Genomic DNA, 22,163 nt, shown 5'->3' on the forward strand with positions numbered 1-22,163 from the left:
AGCAGGATTTTTACACTTTTGCGGAATTAAGCCATACCCCGAAAATAAGCCATACCCCGAGACAGCGGAACCCAGCATGCCAGCCGCGGCAGGAAAAGGAGGGCTGCTGGGTTGGTGCCCAGAACTAGCTACTGCTGCTGCTGCAGCAGCGCCGCTTAGAATGAGACCGCCGAGCGCCCCAGCAGCGGGACCGACAAAGCGCCCAGCAACACAGCACGGAGCGCCCCAAGCCACAGCAGCAGCAGGAGGAGGATTCAAAGGGCTATAGAGCACCGCTGGGTCCCGGAGACTCAGGGCGCTCCGCGCGGCGCTGCTGGGCACCGACCCGACAAGCCGCCTCCTCTTTCTGCCCCGACTCGGCACCTGGAACTGGTTGCTGCTGTTGCTGCTGAAGCGCCGTGCAGCTCTCTATCCGTCCTCGCCCTCAACTGCTAATTTCTCCCTCACACACGGGCGGGGGGGAGAAGCAGGAGGAGGCACAAGCACCGCGCGCTCGGCCCTCTTTCGGCGCTCGCGCTCGCCGAGCTGTTGACCTGAAGCACAGAGGAGGCATGCACACGCACGCAAGAAAGGATGGGTGGGGGGAGGAGGAGAGCGGTGTTTGTGACACGCTCGCGAAAGAATGGCTGAGCAGCCGTGCGCACGGAACGGTGTCTCTCCCTCTGTGTGTGTGTGAGAGAGAAAAGGCGGGGAGCAAGGAAAGGAGACAACTGGGGCGGGGAAGAGGAGGAGGCGGCTTTCCGCAAGGCAGAGGACTGAGAGGCACTACCAAACAGGAAGCGCTGCCACCGAGCCAGGAGCCGCTCCGCGCTTCCCTTGGCAAAAAAGGCGCGACCTGCAGCTGTCACAAAAGCCTCCCCGAGCCCAGCTGACTGGCGGCTGTCAGAGCGCAGACAAGGAAAAGCCTGACGAACCGCTGACAAGCGGGTTCAAGCCGCTTGTCAATGGACTCAACAAAGGAGGGGGAGGGAGTGGAAGCCTCCGCACACAACAGCACCCCTCCAAAGGCGCCACAAGCCAGCCCTAAAACTGGACACGTGGCCTGAGGCGCGCGAAAACGGCACCCTGCCGCCCAAATACCGGTAGCTGGCGGCGGTTAGAGCGCTCCCGCTCAGAGCGCTAGCCTAGAGCACGGAAAACACGGCAAAAGCTTAAAATTAGCCCGGCCACTAAAGCGCTCCTGCTCCCAGCGCAAACAAACGGAGCGTTCTGGACTGCTCCCCCTTCAAGCAGCTAAAAAGCCGCTCGACGAAGCCTATGCAACCGAAAAAATTACCCCCCCCCAAGCCGCACCCCCAGCAGGGAACATGCAGTGAAGGTACGGCACTAGGAGGATGAGGGGGTGGGAGTGGGGGTGGGGAAGGGTTAGGGTGGGACAGGGCGGGGATAAGAAGGGATTAGGAAATCAAGGAAACACAAGGAAAACGACGATCCAGCAAGCCTCCTCCTCCGGCTCCCAGAGGCTCGGGGCGCTCCACGCGCGCTGCTGGGCGACAACCCAGCAAGCCGCCTCCTTGTGTTGTAAGAAGACTAGACTCAGCAGCAGAATAGAAATAAATGCAAAACTGCTTCCACACACCAAATATTTTCCTTATTTTGTGTATCACTTTGCATCTTACTTAAGACACCCACCGAAAATAAGCCACCCTGTGGTTTCTTTGAGGAAAAAAGTTATAAGACGGTGTCTTTAAAAAGGGGAAACACGGTAGCTAAGTACAGAGCCATTAAGAAACAAGATGGGCCCACTAAGGGCCACTAGCAATCCAAGAGAACTATCCTCCCCTCCCACTCACCCCTGAAATGTAAACAGAGACAGGAAATTTGGAAGGTTGCTAGGGTAACTGGGTGTGATGTCACATGAAGAGTTTGGGGCTTTGGGCAGGGGGCTTGGAACAGAAAAATGGAAAGGAGAACGATCTTGGCAGGCAGGCTGAGGGGAAGCTGGGAGAGATGCCTTGGATTGCACTGCTGTGGGGGGAAAGCCTCTCTTGAGATGAAAGTGCTGTAAGATCTGGACCCCCTCCATCTAAATTCAGGTGTAACTATGTGAATAAATCCTAACTCTTAAAGCTATGACAGCCTCCGCTCAGACCCTCCAAGTGTCTCCATTTCCCAGGGATGTCCTGATTTAGAGAAGCCACCCCGGTTTCTGATTTGATCCAGGAATGTCCCACTTTTCCTTGTTGTTGTTGTTTAGTCATGTCTGACTCTTCGTGACCCCATGGACCATAGCACGCCAGGCACTCCTGTCTTCCACTGCCTCCCGCAGTTTGGTCAAACTCATGTTCGTAGCTTCGAGAACACTGTCCAACCATCTCATCCTCTGTCGTCCCCTTCTCCTAGTACCCTCAATCTCTCCCAGCACCAGGGTCTTTTCCAGGGAGTCTTCTCTTCTCATGAGGTGGCCAAAGAATTGGAGCCTCAGCTTCACGATCTGTCCTTCCAGGGAGCACTCAGGGCTGATTTCCTTCAGAATGGATAGGTTTGATCTTCTTGCAGTCCATGTGACTCTCAAGAGTCTCCTCCAGCACCAGAATTCAAAAGCATCAATTCTTTGGCGATCAGCCTTCTTTATGGTCTAGCTCTCACTTCCATACATCACTACTGGGAAAACCATAGCTTTAACTATACGGACCTTTGTCAGCAAGGTGATGTCTCTGCTTTTTAAGATGCTGTCTAGATTTGTCATTGCTTTTCTCCCAAGAAGCAGGGATCTTTTAGTTTCGTGACTGCTGTCACCATCTGCAGTGATCAAGGAGCCCAAGAAAGTAAAATCTCTCACTGTCTCCATTTCTTCCCCTTCTATTTGCCAGGAGGTGATGGGACCAGTGGCCATGATCTTGGTTTTTTTGATGTTGAGCTTCAGACCATATTTTGCGCTCTCCTCTTTCACCCTCATTAAAAGGTTCCTTAATTCCTACTCACTTTCTGCCATCAAGGTTGTGTCATCTGCATATCTGAGGTTGTTGATATTTCTTCCGGCAATCTTAATTCCAGCTTGGCATTCATCTAGTCCAGCCTTTCGCATGATGAATTCTGCATATAAGTTGAATAAGCAGAGAGACAATATACAACCTTGTCGTACTCCTTTCCCAATTTTGAACCAATCAGTTGTTCCATATCCAGTTCTAACTGTAGCTTCTTGTCCCACATAGAGATTTCTCAGGAGACAGATGAGGTGATCAGGCACTCCCATTTCTTTAAGAACTTGCCATAGTTTGCTGTGGTCGACACAGTCAAAGGCTTTTGCATAGTCAATGAAGCAGAAGTAGACGTTTTTCTGGAACTCTCTAGCTTTCTCCATAATCCAGCGAATGTTTGCTATTTGGTCCCTGGTTCCTCTGCCCCTTCGAAATCCAGCTTGCACTTCTGGGAGTTCTCGGTCCACATACTGCCTAAGCCTGCCTTGTAAAATTTTAAGCATAACCTTGCTAGCGTGTGAAATGAGCGCAGCAATTGTGCGGTAGTTGGAGCATTCTTTGGCACTGCCCTTCTTTGGGATTGGGATGTAGACTGATCTTCTCCAATCCTCTGGCCATTGCTGAGTTTTCCAAACTTGCTGGCATATTGGGTGTAGCACCTTAATAACATCATCTTTTAAAATTTTAAATAGTTCAGCTGGAATATCATCACTTCCACTGGCCTTGTTATTAGCAGTGCTTTCTAAGGCCCATTTGACTTCACTCTCCAAGATGTCTGGCTCAAGGTCAGCAACCACACTACCTGGAGTCATGGGCGTAGGCAGGGGGGCAACTGCCTCCCCTGGAAGCAGGGCCGGCGCAGCCGTGGGCGAGAGCGATGCTGCCGGGGGGGGGGCTGGTGGGCAGAGGCAGAGCACAGCCCGGCGGAGCGCGAGTTTGACGTTCCACGCCCTCCCTCCAGCTCCCTGTCACGCCCTCCGGCAAAGCCAAGCGCAGCGGGGAACCAGAGAGCGCAGCCAATCCACTGTTGCCCTGCTGCGTTTTGTTTCCCCCCGCCCCCAGCGGAGGAATGCTGTGCAACGCTAGCTGTGCATGCGTGTGCGGCGTGACTCCATCTCCCAAGAACGAGAGCACGCGCCTGTCCTGCTGCGGCGCCAGAGCAGCAGCTGTGAGAGCGGGGCTGAAGCCACTGCTGGGGGGCCGGGCAAAGGCTGAGCAGGACCGGGCTCCGGTGCTGTGAACTGGGAGGGGTGTATCCAAGCGGCCGGCTGCTTGCCCCGCAGGCCGCGCCGCCTCGCATCTCCCGCGTCTCGGCCACCTCCTTCCTCCCAGCAGCAGACTTGTGAGGTGCCTTCGGCAGAAAGTGCAGAGGGAGCGTGCGCTGGGCGGCATTTCCAGGTGCGGCTCTCTCTCGGATCCCCCCCCCCCCGCAGAAACTTCCCGCTCCGCTGCCTGACACCCCTCTCCCGTTTCTCCCGTGCAGGGAGGGGGCGGCAAAGGCACCTTTGCGCCACGGCGCTGGATGGGCTTAAGACGGCCCTGATAGATGATCTGTTGTCACCTTAAGTCTACTTAATCCTTAGCAGCAATTACAGGAATGCAAATAAGGAATGGATATAGTTACCACTGTGCTTTATCAGGGACCCATATTTACATTTCACTTTCGGTAAATAGTTGTAAACAAACCTAAGTGCTTTGTAAGCAGGTGTGGTGAACCTCCAGGTATTGCTGAATTACAGCTCCCATCACCCCTGAACAATGATAGTTGATGGGATCTGTAGCTCAGGAACATCTGAAGGCTATGGGTTTCTCCTTCTGGCACAAAAGAATAAAAAAAGCCTATCATAATCTGAAAGATAAACACATCAGTTACCTAGATTTCTAGATTCCCTAAGAATAAGTTCATATAATATAATAGGATTAACTTTCAAGTAGACATATTCAGTGAATGGTGGGTGATAAAAAAAACTGAAAATAAATAAATGGTGGGTGATAAAAACTGAAAATAAATGAATTGAGTTGGACTGTGTCTGTTGACTCAGTATAAGTATAAGAGCTTGGCATGAACAGCATCCTTGAGCACTGTAAATTTCTTTACTCAGGATGACAAGTATTGAGGTCCTTTGGGGAAAACTAAAAAGAAGAAATGAAAGCATTTGACAGTATTAAAAGCTTGTTTCACATTTTGCGAGTCCTATGGGTGGCAGGTGGCGCTGTGGTCTACACCACAGAGCCTAGGGCTTGCCAATCAGGTCAGTGGTTCGAATCCCTGTGACGGGGTGAGCTCCCGTTGCTTGGTCCCAGCTCCTGCCAACCTAGCAGTTCGAATGCACGTCAAAATGCAAGTAGATAAATAGGAACCGCTACAGCGGGAAGGTAAACGGCGTTTCCATGTGCTGCTCTGGTTTGCCAGAAGTGGCTTTGTCATGCTGGCCACATGACCTGGAAGCTATACACCGGCTCCCTCGGCCAATAATGCGAGATGAGCGCGCAACCCCAGAGTCGGTCACGACTGGACCTAATGGTCAGGGGTCCCTTTACCTTTTTACAGCGGGAAGGTAAACGGCGTTTCCGGGCGCTGCTCTGGTTCTCCAGAAGTGGCTTAGTCATGCTGGCCACATGACCCGGAAGCTGTCTGCAGAGAAACACCAGCTCTCTTGGCCAGTAAAGCGAGATGAGTGCCGCAACCCCAGAGTCGTCCGCGACTGGACCTAACGGCCAGGGTCCCTTCACCTTTATGGGACAGTGCAGGGTTGAGGTTGACTTTTTGCATCTGTAACTGCAGTTCTGTACATAAGGTCAAATTGATTTAAGCATCAATAGGCATTCAGCATATTCAGTAAGTCAGCTGAGAACTGGCCATGCTTCCGTAGTTCAACTATACACTGTGCTCTCCCTCCTGATCATTTATGTTGCGTTTTACATGGCACATCTATTGATTATCTTTAGAAGCTTTAAAAAACCAGAACAGATATTTGGTTCAATAGTGTGTTCAGTGGTGATGGTGATGTTCTCCCCTGCTCAGGCGATCCTCCTGGTGTTGGTTAATCCCAAACTCAAGCAGGCAGCTACCTGGCCATAGAGCACTGGGGGCAGCCCGGTGGGCCAGAGCGAGTGCCCTGGCTGCGTGCTGTCAGCGGAGCCCTGGCGCCTCTGATTGCAAAAAGCTTCGCGGCGCCTAGGTGAGACCGGAGTCAGTTTCACCTGGGCTCCGTAGCCCCGCCCATATTCCCACTTTGTGGCCCCGCCCGTGCCTTGGCCCCCCTTGCCCCCCCCCCAGTTTTGATCCTGGGTACGCCACTACCTGGGGTGTACGAGACCTCCATATCTTTCTGGTATAATTCCTCTGTGTATTCTTGCCACCTCTTCTTGATGTCTTCTGCTTCTGTTAGGTCCTTACCACTTTTGTCCTTTATTATGGTAATCTTTGTACGAAATGTTCCTTTCATATCTCCAATTTTCCTGAACAGATCTCTGGCTTTCCCCATTCTATTGTTTTCCTCTATTTCTTTGCATTGCTGATTTAAGAAGGCCCTCTTGTCTCTCCTTGCTATTTTTTTGGAAATCTGCATTCAGTTTCCTGTATCTTTCACTATCTCCCTCGCATTTTGCTTGCCTCCTCTCCCCCGCTATTTGTAAGGCCTCGTTGGACAGCCATTTTACTTTCTTGCATTTCCTTTTCCTTGGGATGGTTTTCGTTGCTGCCTCCTGTATAATGTCACGAGCCTCCATCCATAGTTCTTCAGGCACTCTGTCCACCAAATCTAAATCCTTAAACTTCTTCACTTCCACTGTGTATTCATAAGGGATTTGATTTAGATTGTATCTTACTGGCCCAGTGGTTTTTCCTACTTTCTTCAGTTTAAGCTGGAATTTCGCTATAAGAAGCTGATGATCTGAGCCACAGTCAGCTCCAGGTCTTGTTTTTGCTGACTGTGTAGAGCTTCTCCATCTTTGGTTGCAGAGAATATAATCAATCTGATTTTGATGCTGCCCATTTGGTGATATCCATGTGCAGAGTTGTCTCTTGTGTTGTTGGAAAAGAGTGTTTGTGATGACCAGCTTGTTCTCTTGACAGAACTCTATTAGCCTTTGCCCTGCTTCAAAAGGCCAAACTTGCCAGTTGTTCCTTTTATCTCTTGATTCCCTACTTTAGCATTCCAGTCCCCTATAATGAGAAGAACATCCTTATTTGGTGTCATTTTTGACCACATCCAGCTTACCTTCATCCATGGTTCTTACATTCCAGGTTCCTATGCAATATTTTTCTTTACAGCATTGGACTTTCCTTTCGCTTCCAGGCATATCCGCAACTGAGCAACCTTTTGGCTTTGGCCCAGCCACTTCATCAGCTCTGAATCTACTTGTACTTGTCCTCCGCTCCTCCTCAGTAGCATGTTGGACGCCTTCCGACCTGAGGGGCTCATCTCCCAGCGTCATAACTTTTATATGCCTGTTGTCTTTGTCCATGGAGTTTTCTTGGCAGGATACTTGACAGTTCCTTCTCCAGGTGGATCACATTTAGTCAAAACTCTCCACTATGACCTGTGCATCTTGGGTGGCCCTGCATGGCATAGCTCATAGCTTCTCTGAGTTATTCAAGCCCCTTCGCCACAACAAGGCATTGATCCATGAAGGGGCCACTTTTCCTTAAGATATCCCTATTTTCATTGGAAAAATGTGGGATGGTATGGAGTTATCCAATCCCCAAGCTGTATGAAGGCAATCCATAGGGAAGTGGTTTTTTAAAAATGTTTAATGTTTTATTACTGGTATGTTTTTATATACGTTGGAAGCTGTCCAGAGTGCTGGGGCAACCCAGTAAGATGTGTGGAGTATAAATAGTAGAATTATTGTTATGGATTGGGGCATTCCTATTTTCATCGGAGAAATGTTGGAGGGTGTGTGAGTTCTGCGTCTTGATTCTCAAGGGAAACATGGCCGCAGGGTGAGGGTATGGAACCCCCGGAATCCTGCTACCGCTTGACAGAGGTTAGGGGTTGGCATGCCACCTTTGCCACACTATGTACCAGTTGTTAATACACCTTCCTTCTTACACACCTGATTGCCATATGCATACAGAAAATGGCTGTTTGTGTGAAAATACAATCCATTTGGTATAAATCTCTTATCTGGAAACCAGAAGGCTGGGAATTTTCTTTTTTTATTCATGCTGCCGTCTGTTAACTTATGCACTGATACCAATGCCCGATTCTAGGAAGAAAAAGAAGGAAACACAGTTAAACATATGCATTATCACAGAAAGAAATGATACAGCAGAAACACAGTGTCCAAGCAGAGTGTAAGAACTGGGCATGTATAGTTGCCTGACGAGAGCAAATTCATACCTGGTTAAGACCTTCTCATTGCCAGGAAGGCGTTCATTGAAGGGAAGGCCCTGGTTTATCCCTTAGGCACAGCTAATAAGCACTTTCTGAGAGGTTGGGACCTCTAAGTTCAGAAAATAAGCTGAGAAAACGGAACAAACATGAAGAGCTGGCTCAAACAGCTGCCATATGGAGCCAGAACTGCACTCAGATGGGCAGATTGCCCTTCTGCTGCAAGATGATCAAGTAATCCAGGTACGGATTTCATTTTCTTCTCTGCCATACTGCTGCTTCTGCCTCTTCAGGAAGTGCGTGTTAGACAGGCCTCAAAATCCTAGCAGGAGTGTCAGCTTGGCCCCGCGACGATGGGTGCCGGGGTCGTGGGTGCCATGCAGCGTGCTTGGCCCTAACACCAAAATTTGTGGGTGCCCGGTCCCTTCATGCGGAATTTTGTGGGTGTTTGGGCACCCAGGGCCCCAGGGAATTGGCACCTATGAGTCCCAGAATCAGGACCTTTGGTTAGCTGAATTCCCTCCTGCCTAAGAGGGAAGGATAGACTGGCCAAGAGCAATGTAAAAACAACAACACATTTTTACCGACCTTAAGAATGCCGTAGAGGAGGTGCCCAGATGCAATGTATCTGGGCACTTCCTCTGCCTTCTAAGGGCCAATCAAAAATATATTGCCTAATTATTGTTCTAAGGGAGGGAGAAGGCACCTGTGGCATTTGTAGCTGACAAAGAAAAAGAGATGTTTTAGAAAAGACAACAACTGCTGAGTGCCGGAAGATACAACGCCTCATCTTAAAATGTTTCCTTTTTAAAACATCACAATAGCCATTGTTTTGAAGAAAATATCTGACATATATATTGGAATAGGGGACAGGGAATAGTGGAATAGGGAACAGAAGGGTCTATATTCTATTTTACATAATTTATGTGGGTTTTTTTGTCCGTGTCGCTTGTGCTTTGGTGGTGAGAGATGTTGGTTTTGGCCTACGGTATGATTGTTCATTTGTGGTTGGGTGTGGTGGTCTTTGTTTCGTGTGTGAGTGGGGTGGGTGGGTATTTTCTTCCCAATGTCTCAACAAATGAAACTGATTTGTAAAAATGTTAGGAAGGCATTGCACATATTTTTGTAAATCAATAAAATCTTTAATTTAAAAAAGAAGGGTCTATATTCTGCAGAAGGGCATTCAAAGACCACCTGTGAACTTAGGTGAACTGTGGAAGTTTTTATGTTAATTAGTTAATTAATATCCCACCACTCCTCCTGAAGGAACCCAGCTTGGCAGTGGGGTGGAGAGGGAATTGAGGCTATTTCGGGACACAGTTTCGATATTGGTGGGTCAGCCAGGGAAAATGGGGAGAGGGGGCTTTCAATCAGTAGTCCCATCCATTGCTAATTGCCCCCGTTCTAATTCAATTAAAATGCTTTCACCAAACCATAAATCACATCACAAAAAATGAGAATCCATTCTAAATAAAAGCAGCCAATTGCCATCTGTTCTGAGTTATCAATTAAAACGGAGTCTTTAGGTGCCCTGTACCTGTTGAGATAACAAAGCAATGCCAGTGTTCTGTTCATAATCAACGAGAAAAGAAACCACCCGTCTGGAAAAGTGCCTTTCACCTTTCATTGTGTGAGGCAAGCAGCTGTGCCATTTTTGAAATGTATCATTGCTATAGAAACAAGTGGATTCCTGTTTTTTTAAACAACAACAACAACAAAAGGATGCAAAGTTATCGATTTAGAAATACATCATTGTTCGAACTTAAAAGCTTTGCTAAAGAATCCATTGAGCTCTGGATATACAGGAGTGGCTTGTGGGGAGGGGCAATGGTGTGTACCTGGCCTCTTAGCAGGACAGCCACTGCCACTGACCAGGAAGGAGAAGTGGAGGGCCAAGGCAACAGAAAGGTCAGAGCTGTACAGTGCACCAACATGATGATGATGTTCACGATGATGCACCCATGCAGCAGTGGTTTCCCCATTACCTTGCCCCTCCGGTCCTCCTTCCTGGTAAGTGGAAGCAACTCGCCATGTCAGTGCTCCACTCAGCAGGCCTCTCCTGTATAAATGCAAACAAGTAGCAAAGCAAGAAGATTTTATAAGAGCAAGGGCCAAATTGCACATTATTGATGCCTTTTAAAAGTACACACAGGTCCTACTAACCAAACACTATGCATTCCCTGGAAATCATTCAATGGGCAAACATTCACATCATTTACATCAATTCCCGCGAAAACGTTTTTAACCATGGTTTTAAAACGATCTCCCCCCCACCCCCACCCACCAATCCTGTCTCTCTATGGTTTCTTCATGAGATGGCTGCAGCTTACCAGCAAAATAAAGACATGGGGGGGGGATGAATTGTCCAATCTCTCCTGCTCTCTGATTTGTCCGATCTCCCTCCCTGCCTGCATGGTTTCTTCCCCCAAATAGCAGCCACCAACTAGTAAAGCCATAGCTGCCAAGTCTCCCGTTTTCCCCGGGAAAACCTCTTTTTTACTTACCTTTTCCCGGTGGTCCCCCGTATCACTTCGTCTCCCGTTTTTCTCCGTTATTTTCTCCTGCCGGCGGCCATTTTTTTTCTTTCCGATTTGCCCTTCTATGGGCACCAAAAATGGCCGCAGCCAGCTTCAAAAGCCACATGTACGCATGTCCGGAAGTGCATAGACATCACTTCCGGTGTTGGCGGCGGCCATTTTGGTGCCCATAGATGGGCGGAGCGACACCGGAAGTTGCGTCAGAGCACTTCCTGACATGCGCACAAGCAATTTTCGAAGGCGGCGGTGGCCATTTTGGGTGCCCATAGAAGGGCAAAGCGACACCGGAAGTTACATCGACGCAACTTCCGGTGTCAAATGGCTGCCGGTCCCGGATTCTGCAGTCCGGAACTTGGAAGGTAAGGTAAAGCACAAACATGCAAGGAATTAAGAAAGTGGGTAAACTCTGGATGTTCAGATGTCTGAATCTGTGGAGTGTATAGCGAGGCTTAGAATAATTCTTTACATTTGGATATTTTGTGATTTTTGCATGGCTAGCAGGCAGATAGCAGGACCTGTGTATATGTTTAAACTGGCCATTTCTATTTTGAAGAAAAAACTGTTGCAAAATGCCTTCATCTTCATCTTGCCTGGCACCAGTTTTCTTTTGCTGAAAATCACTTACCTATGACTGCAATTTTCCTGCACTGCACCCACAGAGGCAAACTGAAGTGAGGTTGATAGAATTTTCAGCCATCAACTGTTGTGGGACTCCAGTCTGGATCAGAAGCCTGTTCTGGATTGAGGCTCTGAAACTGCTTTTTTGGACCCACAATACTGAACCAATGGCCTCTGGTGAATAGAAGCCATGTGGGGACCCCAAACAGTGACTCCTCCAAAGACCTCAGTGATCAGGTAGTGATCTAAAGCAGGCATAGGCAACCTTGGCTCTCCAGATGTTTTGGAACTACAACTCCCATGATCCCTAGCTAACAGGGCCAGTGGTCAGGGATCATGGGAGTTGTAGTTCCAAAACATCTGGAGAGCCAAGGTTACCTATGCCTGATCTAAAGGTTGAGATGCTCCTTATGCTATCATGGACCCAAGCTAAGGGCTTTGTAAATAAATACAAGAACTTGGCCTAGTACGATATGGCAGCTAGTTCCCTAAAAGCTCTGATACCTACCACTAAAGCTTCCAGTAGTAAATTTGCTCAACTGTCCTTTTGATTTCTGAACATTAATTTGCCAAGGTGGTCAGGAAGTCAAATTATGTACTGAACAGAATGCACCAAACCCCGACTATAAGTCAGCAAGTTTTCATAAGGTTTTATCGTCATTTGCCTTACCTGGCTCAATGACTTATCCTTGTTGAATGACAGACCAACATAGTCCGCTGCAAGAAAAGCAGAAATATATTAGCTACAACTCAGTGCTTGCACTTCTAAAGTATAGTTTACAAAAGGCATCAAAAGTGCCTTTTACCAGCTTCATCTGGTAAGGTAGGAGCACCCTTACAGGGATAGTTTGACCACTGCAGTCCATGCATTGGAAACTTTAAGACCGGACTACCCAGTGTTTCAGAAGCCTGACTGGCTTCAGTTGTAAGTCAAGTATTTAGTATCACTGGTCCCACTTCTGGAATTCTCCTTGAGCAGAGGTTCAGCAGGCATCCTCACTGCTAATTTGCAGACATCTCTTGAAGACTTTTAAAAGGCCAATTCTAGTCTATTCAGTTTAAACTTATTTGTGATCATTTTGAATTTTTAATGGTATTTTATGATTGACTGTAAAGGGACACGGGTGGCGGTGTGGGTTAAACAACAGAGCCTAGGGCTTGCCGATTGGAAGTTCGGCGGTTTGAATCCCTGCGACAGGCATAGCTGCCAAGTTTTCGCTTTTCTCGCGAGGAAGCCTATTCAGCATAAGGGAAAATCCCTGTAAAAAAGGGATAACTTGGCAGCTATGGCAACAGGTTGAGCTCCTGTTGCTCGGTCCCTGCTCCTGCCAACCTAGCAGTTCAAAAGCACATCAAACTGCAAGTAGATAAATAGGTAATACTCTGGCGGGAAGGTAAACTGCGTTTCCGTGCACTGCTCTGCTTCGCCAGAAGCGGTTTAGTCATGCTGGCCACATGACCCGGAAGCTGTACGCTGGCTCCCTCGGTCAGTAAAGCGAGACGAGCACCGAACCCCAGAGTCGTCCACAACTGGACCTAATGGTCAGGGGGTCCCTTTACTTGATTGACTGTACTTGCACAATTGGTTGCACATAGCCTTGATATGAGAGGGCCATCTACAGATATTTCAACAAAATAAATATCTAATTATTGCCACCACATTAAAAGGCTATGTGAACATATATCAAGATTTTTATTTTTATTTTATTTTTAAAGTGGGGTGGGGGTGGAGAGAGAGACTGTAGTGACATGCTTTAACATTACAGATTCTCCATTTCTTGCTTTAAACCTGGGCTCTGTAAATTTAAACAGAGGAATCCAATAGAGGGGGAAACGAGACTCCACGGCGCCATCTGGTGTCACAGTGTTATATCGCATATAGAACACATATAAATCAATTTTCTTTACCAATCCAGTCCCTGGTTTTCTTACTTTCATATAATTCTTTGTTAGCTAGACACTGGAGGTTGTACCATATTTTAGCTTTAAGATAATCATCCTGTGGGGGGGGGGAAAAAAGATAAGGAAATACTTAGCATGCCAAGTGAATTTACATGGTGTAGCTGTTAAGATTCTGAAAGGGTCTGCTGAGTCACAAGTTGTCCTTTCTAACTATCACACATTGCCTAAAAACCTCTGTGCAACTGAGGAAAAAGGTGGACAGGACTGTCAAATGTCAGAGAACAGCACTTGCTTTCTAGTTTCTAGTGGCAATGACAGTGATATTAGTAGTGGTGTTGGTGGCTGCTTATTCAGGGAGACGATCACCATGGCATTATCAATGAGGAGCAAAGAAAAGAAATGCTGCTGGGTTTGTGGGAGGGAAGAAAGATAAGATCTGGGTCTGGGAGAAGATAACAAAGGAAGCAATGGTGAGCAAAAGAAAACAATATGCAGGCAACACTGAATAGGTAGTAACCTACTGTTTCAAGGAAGGAAGGAAGGCTAATCCATGACTACCAGCATTCAACAACTCTTCTTGTTAACATTTCAAAACGTTTTTTATAGATCACAAGAAAAGCAAAAGTACAGGCATCAAAGATTACATGGCAGAATATCAGCAGGGTTATAAACAGTGTTACACCAGTGTAAACCACAGCGGAACAGTTCAAGAGAATTGATGGCCTAAAGTAGACAGAAATACAGAAGCAGAGCAGGATGTATTTAAGATACTAACTTCTCCAAGATCTCATTCCAGCTCCCACAGATAGTCATGAAAAAAGAAAGGGTTCAAGTTAAAATGCTCCCACCCAATTAAACAAAATGCCTCCCAAAAACTACTACCCCACTGCCTCTTTTTGTTCTTCCCATGCAGCACGGAATTCTGATTTAACACATTGATGGCTGTTTATATAACCTTGCCAGGGAATTCATAGATCAAAGGATAGCTATATAGCCTCAATGGGACCCAATTCCTCTTATCCTCTGAAATTATAGCACACAAGTGGAAACTAGCAATTGGAGCTATACGACGCACTATCTTGTGTCTTGCTTTCAAAATTCACTGTTTTATTTATCACAGTAATTTATATACTGCTTAATTGCAATATCCTCTAAGCAATTTATAAAACTTTTTGTGAGTTATAGCTGTACTCTCTGTATTAATGGGAATGGGCCAAGAGGGATCCCTTCCCCCAAGCCTCATTCTGCTTGTTACTCCAGCAATCTCCAGGATGGGTCTGTGATTGGGAAAAGAGTAAAAGGAGTTCATCTACACCTACCCCTCAGCATTTCAAAGTTCACAATTCCTCTGTGAACTGCTACTGTGATAAACCATTATTATTATTATTATTATTATTATTATTATTATTTGTATAGCACCCTATAACCGCAGATCTCAGGGCAGTTCACAACATAAAATGTCAATAAAAAAACAGAGAGTACATAATAAAAACAAAAACAAAGACAGCCCAATAATTCCCCTGTCTGCAAAACATGCAGTTGGTCAGCATGGGACACTTGGGACACTTATTTCTAAATGGCTAACAAAATGAATGCCAGAAAGAGTTTCAGAAAACATTATTTGTGAGATGTTGAAAAAGAAACACCACTGAGAACAACAAACACAACATTTAGCAATTTCTCACCATTTCAAAGCCACATAAGGTTGGTTTCCCGAACTGAAATAAAACACAGTAAGACCAAAAATTGTATAAATCATCACTTTCTCTCCCACACTTTTCACAAGCAATTTTGCAAGTGTATTACTTTACATATTCATTTAATACTTATACTCAATATTATTAACATGATCAGTAAAAATAAACATTTTTTAAATCATGCATTTGTCCCAGAATTGAGACTTCAACCAAGAACCACTTATGTTAGGAGTTCAGCTGCTGGACTAATAAAGTAAATGCCGAACAGGTCTCAGTTGTAAACTGCAATGCAGAAACAGCCACACTTATTTCTGGATTTCTGGCCGCCTCAAATATTAGCTTCATTGGTTCTTTTGAGTGACATAAGAAGTCTGCCTGCACTAACAGCCTGGAGCAACCTAGCCAGAGCATGTACGTTTCCTGTGAGGTAACAGGAAATAACCAACAGCTAAAACACCTAAGGAAATCAAGTACCATACCCATCACTAAAGTGAAGCTTGGGAAAATAATAATTATTTTTATTATTTATACCCTGTCCATCTGGCTAGGTTGCTCCAGGCTGTTAGACCTTTAAAATTTGCCCTTTCAAGTTCCTTCCAAAGTTTCCCCTAGCATAGAAAAAGACCACATGTTTGGTAAGGTCAAAATGGTTCACATACGAATTCTCTTCAAAGGTCTGGTTCATATTATTTTCCACAAATCAATCAGAAACATTGCACAGGCAGTAAGACTTGGTTTAGTTCCAAAGTGGTGAAAGTTTCTAAATTATTGATATAGGAACACAAGAATGGCTTGTGAAAGCCATGCAGCTAAGATGTGCCTACCCAGATGTAGTTCTCACCATGTTCAATGGGACATACTTGCAGGGAAATGTGTATATTAGGGTTATAGTCTTAGGTTGAATGAGATTGTCTTTTGAGCAGACATGTATAGCATTGAACTGTTAATAGATTTCAGGAGGAAATCTTCCAAACTTAGTATTTTCGCAGCATGCTTAGCAGTGGTTTTTAAAACATTAGATGATTGGGGAAGGGGACACAGGGACATTTAGAAGTACACATACATACCTGCAACAGCTGTCCAGTTGTAATGCGTAGATCATTACTGATAAATAATCCTAGTGAGGTGAGGAGTACAAGACGTGTATTTGTTAAGGTGAGATCCACAAGCGCAAGTCCATGACAATCTTCAGGAGAGAAAAGGCACTGTGAGTTACCCGAGTCACATCTCTCAGACTTCCATCATTACTTGTTATAAACAGGGCAAATTACACCCATATTGAGAGACCCAAATCTGTTGGGCAATCTATGCACCTGGTATGCATTTGAAGGAAGTCTAGATCTCTGTGGTTTTGGAGAGGGCGGAGTGATGAAATCTGCTCTTTCGAACCCTGCTCCTTTGCTGAATTAATGTGTTTTTTTTTTAAAAAAAAGAATAGAATAGAATAGAATAATTTATTGCCCAAGTATCAACCATACCAGAGACGCAGGTGGCGCTGTGGTTTAAACCACAGAGCCTAGGGCTTGATGATCGGAAGGTCGGCGGTTCGAATCCCCACAACGGGTTGAGCTCCCGTTACTTGGTCCCTGCTCCTGCCAACCTAGCAGTTCGAAAGCACATCAAACTGCAAGTAGATAATTAGGTACTGCTACAGCGGGAAGGTAAACGGCATTTCCGTGTGCTGCTCTGGTTCATCAGAAGCAGCTTTGTCATGCTGGCCACATGACCTGGAAGCTGTATGCCGGCTCCCTCGGCCAATAACGCGAGATGAGCGCCACAACCCCAGAGTTGGTCATGACTTGACCTAATGGCGGGGGTCCCTTTACCTTTTATCAACCATACTTGGAATTTTGCTTCGACTACATTGCAATGTAAAGAAAAAACGTACCTCATACAACCACTATTCCCCTCACAATACAACAGCACAGCGAAAAGACGCCATACCACCAACTGGCCTCCCTTCCACCCACAACTACAGTTTGATGGCACAACAATTCGATGGCATAAGGAAAAAAGCTATTCCTTTGCCTAGACGTTTTTGTATATAGAGTCCTGTACAGACGTCCGGATGGGAGTAAATCAAACAAGTGATGACCAGGATGCGAAGGGTCTACAGCAATTCTCTCTGCTCTCTTCCTGACTTGAGCGGCATAAAGTGTCTCTATTGGAGGCAAACTAACACCAATTACCCTCTCTGCAGTTCTTACTGCTCTTTGGAGCCTCTTCCTATCCATCTTAGACAGTATCCATTACCAGACAGTAATGGAATTACAGAGGACAGTTTCAATAGTACCTCTATAAAATTGGACCAGCGATTCTTGGGGCAGATTAAATTTCCTTAGTTGTCACAAGAAATACAATCTCTGGTGTACCCTTTTAATAAAAATATTGATGTTATCTGACCAATTCAATTTTTGAGAGATCATAGATCCCAAGAACTTAAAGGACTCTACCACTACAACCACTACAACCATGTTACCAAGAATGGAGATTGGCAATGAGATTGGAGGATGCCTTCTAAAATCAATTATCATTTCCACTGTCTTTTGGGCATTTAGCACCAAGTTATTCCTGCTGCTCCACGAGACAAGATGATCTACTTCCCGCCTCTATGCAGATTCATCATCCTCCCAGATGAGCCCATGGAAAATAGGGACACTTGGAGGGTCTGCACTCCAGAGTAAACAAATGGCAACCCTGGGAACCACAGCTGAAAGCACCAGTAGCCCAACATGCCAGATTCAAGGAGGAAGTAACAGAACTGCTGGCGTCAGTTAAAAGCCGTAAACAGGCTGTAGAATCTGACCTGCCGATCCCACCCCAGGGAGAGAAGACCCTAAATGCTGAGGGATGAGGGTTCCCATCTCAAAGAAGCTGAAATTTGGGACCTAAGGAGACAGAGATTGTTTCTTATCACTGTCCAGGAAATTGGGTCCTCCCTAACAATACGGCACGTGTTGCGGTGTGACCTGGCAACCAAACCCTGTGTTGTGGGTGGGAACGTTTGGATGACCACAACACACTATTGGAGGTCCCTCGATGCTGGTTGCAATCAGACCAATGGGATGCCAGCAAAATTCTATCGAGGGACCTCTATATGCACGTGTCCCTGAGCTTCCTCTTTTGGGCCAGTGCATCGGAACACCTGCCCACCTCTCCCTATATTTAGGGCTTGAACGCATGGCCAGGGCCATCTTAAGCATATCTGGCGCCGTGGTGCCCCCCTTTTCTCAGAGTTGTCGACCTTTTTTAGGAAAGGTTCCACAAAGTTGTTGACCCCCTTTTTTAGGGAGCTGACACCACACTTACACATTATCTCTGCTTGGGAAAAGAAAACAGGAAACATAAAGAAACCTCAGTCAGTAAAGCATGAGACTCTTAATCTCTGGGTTGTGGTTTCAAGCCCCATGTTGTGCAAAAGATTCCTGCATTGCAGAGGGTTGGATTAGATGACCCTGGTGGTTCCCTTCCAACTCTGTGAATGCTTCTGCTATTCTGTTGTATCTGAAGGGCTGTTCACAGGGAAGATGGAGCAAACTTGTTTTGTGAAAGATGCTTGTGCTGTGATTCCTGCACTGGAGGGGGTTGGTCTAGAGGACCCTCGAGGGGTCCTATGATCCTATGATTAAAATACTCCAAGGAATATATAAACGGGCTTCTCTGTGGCAGTCACTGGAAAGGGCTCCAGGGGCGGTCATCCCACAGAAAGTTTGGTATGTGCCCTGCCAAACTACCCACTAGCCCAAACCCCATTCACCAGGTGAGACCCGGTGAGCTGAAGGAGCACTCTGCAGTGGCTGGGGATCTATCTATACCTATCTATAGGGCTGATCCATTTTATCTTAGGTAGGATTTAAAGATTAATAAACTGTCAGTGATCAAATCCAATCAAATCCAGCTCCTTCTAATTTTAACCCCTCACCCCTCCTGGGAAGAAGAAAAAGAAGAAAGGGGGAGCAGGTGGAGAAGGTCATATGCAGATCTTCAGACATATTTTCTATCCAGAAAAGACTTGATAGGTGGGGTGCCTTCTGTTACCTGTCCTTACAAAATTTGACCACCACCCCCACTTTAAAACGTATAAAAAGTTAAAATGCTAAAATAGATTTTCACATCCACTTTATTGGATATTCCCTGGTTCTAGTATTATGAGGATAAAAATCTCTCATTCCCACCCCCAATTACTTGCCTTTTTTCTAAAAGTTATAATGCCCCAGATTTTGTAACATTTCCTCATAGGGGAATTGCTCCAACCCCTGGATCATATTGGTTACTCCCCCACCCCGCCAATAATGTGATTTGCTGCGGTAGCAATACGTATGCTCTCAAGAGACCCAACCTTCAGCAACGTAGCCTGTCAGTTTTGTTCCGTGTAAAGGTAAAGGTAAAGGGACCCCTGACCATTAGGTCCAGTCGTGACCGACTCTGGGGTTGCGCGCTCATCTCGCATTATTGGCCGAGGGAGCCGACGTACAGCTTCCAGGTCATGTGGCCAGCATGACAAAGCCGCTTCTGGCAAACCAGAGCAGCACATGGAAACGCCATTTACCTTCCCGCTGTAGCGGTTCCTATTTATCTACTTGCATTTTGATGTGCTTTCGAACTGCTAGGTTGGCAGGAGCTGGGACCAAGCAACAGGAGCTCACCCCGTCACAGGGATTTGAACCGCCGACCTTCTGATCAGCAAGCCCTAGGCTCAGTGGTTTAGCCCACTGCGCCACCTGGGTCCTTTGTTCCGTGTACATGCTGTCAATTACTACCTGATAAACTGCAAATATGGTACATCACAGGTACATGATCCACTGAGTCAACCATTCATCCTATTATTTAATGTAAACTGCTTAGCTGCTTGTTTATAGTTGCTTTATACTAAGTCCATTGGTCAATCTTATTTATTATTGTCTACACTGACTGGCAGCAGCTTTCCAGAGTTTCTGACTCTACCTGGACATGTGTGCAACTGAACCTAGGGCAATGCAAGGCAGGTGATCTATACTGAGCTACAGCCCAGAAAGCATAAACCAGGAACCAGAGGAGCAGGACAATAAAAGTTTGCTATAATTTGGCAAGATTTGGATACCTAAACCAGCTCAAGAGAGGGGCTTGCAGTTCCTGAGGTGAAAAACTGAGGTGAAAAACTGGGTTGGGGATGTAACTGGAAGAAGTTGGCCAGGTGCACCCCTCAGTTCTGGTTTTGGAAATTATGGGAGAAGCTTCTGGTAGCCCACTGATATCTAATGCAAGCCTCTCCTGACTCTGGCAAGCTAGAACAATAGCCAGATTCTCTCTGTAGCCAAAGGCTCAGCTAGGACAAACCTCCAATGGTTCTATATATATTCCTTGCCTTTAGAACTGTGTAGGGAACTCTTGAGACCCACGGGTTTGCATTGAAGCCCAGTACTGAGCTGAGAGAGAACTGTGTATTTTCCTGCTGACATAAAGTTTTGGAAACAGTGGCCAAAGCCCCTCGGCTTTTAGATTTCCAGCAACTATAGTATCCCAGTATCTCTGAAGACTAGTGTGGCCATTATAGATTCATGGCCCACCTGAGAGAAAGAACCCTTTGTTGCCAAAAGTCTGTATTGCGATTTTTGTGTGTGCCTCTAATGGAAATGCAGTGTAGTAGAAAGTGGCAATTGTGCTTGGACAAAAATGATGTTTGTATAATGCAAAGATGTGTTTCCAGTTAGGTCTAACACGAAGGCTAAAAACTTCAACAGAAAATGCTTAGGAGTTATGGAAATATATTAATCAAAAACTGAACCAGGCTTAAATTCAGCAAGCATTTTTACTCTGGTTTATAGCATCAAGCTGAAGCGGGAAAAGAAAGACTTTCATGGTTATTTTACATTGACTGCTCTGCAGACTGAATGCCTCCATCTATAGGCTCTCAGAGTTTTGATTTAAGAAAGTAATGCACTTATGTCTTTAATGACTGCTAGTTCCTAGAACCTTCTTAGTTCTGGTGACCCTAAGAAACATTTAACAGCCTTGGTCAGGTATTTTAACTGTTCAGTAGAAAAGGCAGCCCCCCACCCCGAAGTTATCTATCTGCCTTGCACTATTTCCCTGGAAGTCAAAAACCTAACATTTGAGCAAGCTTCCAGTTAGCCTTCTTCTGCCCTACATACTTCTTTGAAGCCCAGCAATCTTCTGAGGGCTCTTAAGTCTCTCAATAAAGCATGAGGTTTTGGCTAGACTCTCAGGACTAGACGCAGCTGGCCAGGTAGCCCTTCTGAACTCTTTCTGCTGTATGTACATCAATCAGGATCAATGCATGGTGACCGATATTGGACGGATCAGGGCACTAACATCTGTATACAACCAGAGTAAACGTGTTGAGAGTGATGTTAAAAACATTAAGAAGCAGGCTGATTTGTACCACAAGGTTAGCCTAGACGGCGCAGGTCTCCCCAGTGTATGGAGTTGGATTAGTTCTTGGCTCCCAGGTTGGTCATAGTTAAAAGAGATTCTGCTCGTAATATTAATTTTCTTTCTTATTGTCTTAGTCCTATGCAGAACCTTGGTCTGTATAAAGCTTCTGGTAACCCTTCTGAGACAAGCTGAGTAACAAGCTGGGAAAAGTCAGCTGAAGCTTCCTCACTTACTTTGCTCTCTGTTGCCCATCCTTTGGCCTAACATTGGAGCATGGGAAGCTGCTGGCTCCTCTGTAGAATCATAGAGTTGGAAGAGACCACAAGGGCCATCCAGTCCAACCCCCTGCCCAGCAGGAAACACCAGGAAACACTGTAGTGCGATGGGTCAATCAAATGGAGATGCAGAAACACACCTGTTCTTCATCTCCATATTGAAGAGGAGGGAATATAGGGTGGCAATGACCAGGGCCAGAATAATCCTGGTCAGGCCACACAGGCCCTAAGTAACCAGAGGGAATCCATTTTATGCAGCCAGTAGAATTCTATCTCTGTTTCAGCACAAGAGCAACATTTTGCACAAAGAGGCATCTAACCACACACAGCACTTCTAAAAAATTCTAGCTAAACCACACTTTGTTCCATCCTGTCTAGCATAAACCACAAGAGCACATCCTGTAGAAGCTTTGTAACTTACATTCTGAGGGGGTAGGGGTGGGTAAGTTTTGTTACAAAAGCACTCTGTGTATGCCCATGGGTTGGGCAGAATGAGAAA

General features: G+C 46.1%; 1 protein-coding gene across 1 annotated transcript in view; it reads right to left on the reverse strand.

Moving 5' to 3' along the window:
- Positions 1-22,163, reverse strand: part of LOC118078169 (cation channel sperm-associated auxiliary subunit beta-like) — a 63,187-nt gene that overhangs the window by 23,026 nt on the left and 17,998 nt on the right. The window contains exons 8-13 of the mRNA XM_060282950.2: positions 16,082-16,200; positions 15,003-15,035; positions 13,348-13,414; positions 12,086-12,132; positions 9,798-9,950; positions 7,983-8,135 (exon numbers count right to left, since the gene is read on the reverse strand). Of these exons, the coding sequence (XP_060138933.2) occupies positions 7,983-8,135; positions 9,798-9,950; positions 12,086-12,132; positions 13,348-13,414; positions 15,003-15,035; positions 16,082-16,200 (572 nt within the window). The remainder of the gene's footprint in view (positions 1-7,982; positions 8,136-9,797; positions 9,951-12,085; positions 12,133-13,347; positions 13,415-15,002; positions 15,036-16,081; positions 16,201-22,163) is intronic.

This window comes from Zootoca vivipara, chromosome 1 (genome assembly GCF_965207765.1).
Source record: "Zootoca vivipara chromosome 1, rZooViv2.hap1.1, whole genome shotgun sequence".
NCBI classification, from domain to species: Eukaryota; Metazoa; Chordata; class Lepidosauria; order Squamata; family Lacertidae; genus Zootoca; species Zootoca vivipara.